The following is a 3,614-nucleotide window of genomic DNA, read 5'->3' as shown; positions in this document are numbered from 1 at the left end:
CAGAGACATCCTCCCCCTGAAGGCTCCATTGTCCTAGCTCCCCCCTGTCCTGCTAGACAAAGGCACGGCCCCACAACGATGCTAAACTCCCCCCTCCCCGTGAGGTTCCTGCTTCTGCCTCCGAAGGCACAAACTTCTGCAAGTCCCTTAGCTGTCATATGCCTCAGTTTCCCCACCTGTCAAACGCAGATAAGCATGCATATACACACACAGAGAGCTTGCTAGGACTGCTGTAACCACCATTTCTGTAGTATTCTAAGGTTGACAAAAACAAAGCACTTTCCTTCTCACCCTCTAGTAAGACAGGGAGTACAAGTATTGCTATCTCCAATTTACAAAAGAGATAATTGGGGGGCAATTGGGACCCAAGGAAATGAAGTGACTTGTCCAGGATCACACAGTTAGGAAGAATGAGAGCTGGGGTTTGAACCCAGGAACTCTGCTTCGGAGGCTTCCTTTCTCCATGCTGCCTTTTCCAAGTTAACAAAGAGAAGGGTCCCCAGTCCCAAGCCCTTTCCCTTCCATCTGCACACAGAGGGCCAGGCCAAGCCCTTGGGGCAGATGTGGAGCAGGGCAGATGGGGAGCAGGGCAGACGAGCCTCGATGGATCTCAGAAGGGCTCTGGGCACAGGGAGCTCGCTGACCAGTGACATTCTCCCTTGCCCTCTCCACAGGTCTCATCCTTGGGGTGAAGTCTGGCCCAACTTTGGCAGCATCCAAGGCCCTGAGGCCCCAGCTCAGGGGGGCTGCTTCCCCTTTCCCCCAAAGAAGCCGTGGCCTCTACCTTTGTCATCAGCCTCTCAGGGTTGGTCTGACTCTAAGGCACTGACGTCCTGGAAAGGGGGAAGGGGGTGAAGGGTAGGGAGGAGGTTGCGAGTCTCCTAGAGAATAAAAAGCCAGATCTACTCACATCTGAGCTCTGACACTATATCCACCCTTCCACCCTCCCACCCTCCAGGACAGAGCCTGGCAGGAACGCGAGGAGGGGGTAGAAAGGGCCCGGGTTCGAAACCCAAACACCCCCCCATTCCGAGTGACCCAAAAAGGGGCGTGCTGCTGGGGACGGCACCCCAACATCTGGACAGAAGACAGCTGCGGAGGGAGGCTGGAAGGTTGGGGTGGGGGGGCGGGGAGAGGCAGAGCCTGAGAGTCCGGGCATCCTCGGGCATCCCAGGCCCTGGTGTACCTCTGAGATGGGCAGGATAGAGCCCCCCTGCTGGGGGAGGGGGACGGCCTCCCGCTCGCACGTATTGAGGGGCCAAAGCTGCTGAGGACCAGGTCAGTTTCCCCTCCCCCCACTCAATATACATAAAATACACACAGAGCTGGGTTGAAGCCAGAGGGGGCAGGGCAGGCCGCTGGAGGGGAGGGGCTGGGACTGGAGACCACAGCATCTTCCCTCCGGGCCCTTCCCCAGGCCGCCAGGAGGGGAGGCAGCCCCCTTCCACATCTGGCGTGGAGCTCTAGGGCAGGGCAGGGCAGGGGCCCCGGGCTGGAGGCCAGGACGTCGCCCCTCACCCATCCCCGCAGCTGGGCCGTGGCCAGCGAGGACCAGAGCGCTCCCTGCCTCCCATCTGGGCTGATGTCAGGAGGGCGCGGCGGCCCGGGGGAATGTCGAGCGGCGACCGGGGTGGGGGGGGGAGGAGGGGGAGGACGAGCGGAGGCGCCCACGTACCTGCTTCTCCTCCACTGCGGGCCGAGCCCGGGTCCGGGTCCGGGTCCGGGTCCGAGGCGGCGGCGAGGGGCAGAGATGGAGAGAAAGAGACAGAGACATTGTGAGCGCCGAGGAAGGCAGAGATGGAGGGGCGCGGGGAAGGATGAAGGCAGGGATGCAGGGATGGAGGGGAGCGGGGAAGGATGAAGGCAGGAATGGAGGGATGGAGAGCGCGGGCAGGGATGCGGCCCGGCCTCACCTGGGTTCACCAGCTTGCTCTTGTAGCGGAGGCTGGTGCTCATGGCGGCTGCGGGAAGGGGAGGGGGCCCGGGCCGAGCCGGGAGCGGCGGGGAGCGCGGGGAGCGCAGGGAGCGGCGGCCGCTGCGGAGCCAGACAGACTGAGGGAGCGCGGGACTGGGCGGCAGCCGACGGGGAGCCAGCTCCACCGCCGCCCGGCCCAGCCAATCGGCAGGCCGCGCTCCAGCCCCGCCTTCCCGCTCCAACCCCCCCCAGCCCACGCCTAACCACGGCACCGCCCACGCGAGGCTCCCCCACGCCCCGCCTCCCCGCGCGAGACACGCCCCGCAGTCGCGGGTCAGGGCCGTGCGGCGTAAAGGGTTGTCACCCAGACCAGCGGGGACATGGGCCCCTTTCCGGAGATTCCCGAGGCAGAATCTGAAGGCGAGGCCGGGGGCTGCCTCTGGCACCTCTCCCCCAGGGCCAGGCCACTGCAATGACCTCTTCTCAATGCAGGTAGGCTGGGCCTCAGTTTCCGTGTTTTTAAAAAGGACTCCAGCCCTTCTCATCTCGGACGTTTCGTGTTCTAAGGTCCATTATAGCTCTAGAGTTCTACCCATCGAGGAAACTGAGACCATGGGCCACTGGGCCAGGGACAGTGGTTGTTAGGGCAACGTGGGACTGAAGCATCTGGAAGCAGTTCATGGAGCTGCTCCGCAGGGGTGCCACTGCTCCCCAGCAGACTGTAAGCCTATTGAGGGCTTATATGTATGCTATGTCTCTGTTTCCCCATCCTAGTATAGGGCCTGCACAGATTGTGAAATCCAATCGAGACACGTGCTTCAGGCTTCTGCTGGGCACTCTTTTAAGACAATATAGTGCATTGATTAGAGCCCTGGACTTGGAGGCCGAAAGGCCTGGGATGAAATCCTGCCTGTGTGACCTTGGTCAAGTCAGTAACCTCCTAGAGACTCTTATTTCCTTCTCTGTAAAATGGGGAGAATGACACCTGTACCACTTGCCCCACAGGTCTATTGTGAGGCTCCACTGGGATCTGCAAAACCCTTTATATGTCAGAAGTGGCTATGTGAATTTCCACTGTTATCATTATTGCAATGGGGGAATGGACTGAGGCAATCTGATGAGTAGGCATCTCGGCTGAAGCTGGTGTGGAAATGGCCTGTACACCTCCAGCATTTCGACAGGGGGAATGCTTGTTCCTGGAGAGGGGAGGGATTTGGTTGCACTCTGTGGAACTACAACAATCAGTGAGCAGATCTGGAATCCAAGATTCCAGAGTCTAGCAGCTTAGATATCAATGCCCTGAGAAGGAATCTCTGGGGGAAAAAGGTCTTGGCCCTGAGCCCAGTCTTAGTCTCCTCCCCACCCCCTTTGGAGAAGGACTCATGAAAACAGAGGAACAGATGATTTCCATTTTTTTTCCTCACTGTCCTGATCTTAGTAGCATTCCCAGAACAGCAGACTTGACTGTAGATGTCTCCATCTGGAGCCCAGTATCAGACGGGATGTCACAGGCAAAGACAACTTCCCTACTGTATGACCCGTGCCTAAGGGTAACAGCTTGAGGACTCCAGCACAAGGATTTCTGGGACCTGGGTTACCTCTGTCATATGTGTTCTCTAAGCTCGTGCCCACTTTCCCCTCGGAAATGGTGCACATGTACTTGTGAAAGAGTGTGTCACACACTGGGAGGAGTATTTCA

The 3,614-nt window shown here is 59.2% G+C and overlaps 1 protein-coding gene across 2 annotated transcripts in view; it reads right to left on the bottom strand.

Moving 5' to 3' along the window:
- Nucleotides 1-2,046, bottom strand: part of LOC138171378 (septin-5-like) — a 27,885-nt gene extending 25,839 nt beyond the window's left edge. Inside the window, exons 1-2 of one of the 2 annotated variants that reach the window (XM_069100831.1) lie at nt 1,914-2,046; nt 1,676-1,689 (exon numbers count right to left, since the gene is read on the bottom strand). In XM_069100831.1, coding sequence (XP_068956932.1) covers nt 1,676-1,689; nt 1,914-1,956 — 57 coding nt within the window. In that variant the 5' untranslated portion in view covers nt 1,957-2,046. Of the gene's footprint in view, nt 1-784; nt 809-1,675; nt 1,690-1,913 lie in introns of those variants that run through there. The other variant, XM_069100832.1, reaches the window with a different exon arrangement.
- Nucleotides 2,047-3,614: the final 1,568 nt, after the last annotated feature.

The sequence above is a fragment of the Petaurus breviceps genome, unplaced genomic scaffold (genome assembly GCF_028583685.1).
Source record: "Petaurus breviceps papuanus isolate PSGF00001 unplaced genomic scaffold, PetGlider_PUasm1.0 428, whole genome shotgun sequence".
In the NCBI taxonomy this organism is placed as follows: domain Eukaryota; kingdom Metazoa; phylum Chordata; class Mammalia; order Diprotodontia; family Petauridae; genus Petaurus; species Petaurus breviceps.
The sequence above is the reverse complement of the archived record's forward strand: the minus strand, read 5'-3'. Positions and strand labels throughout refer to the sequence as shown.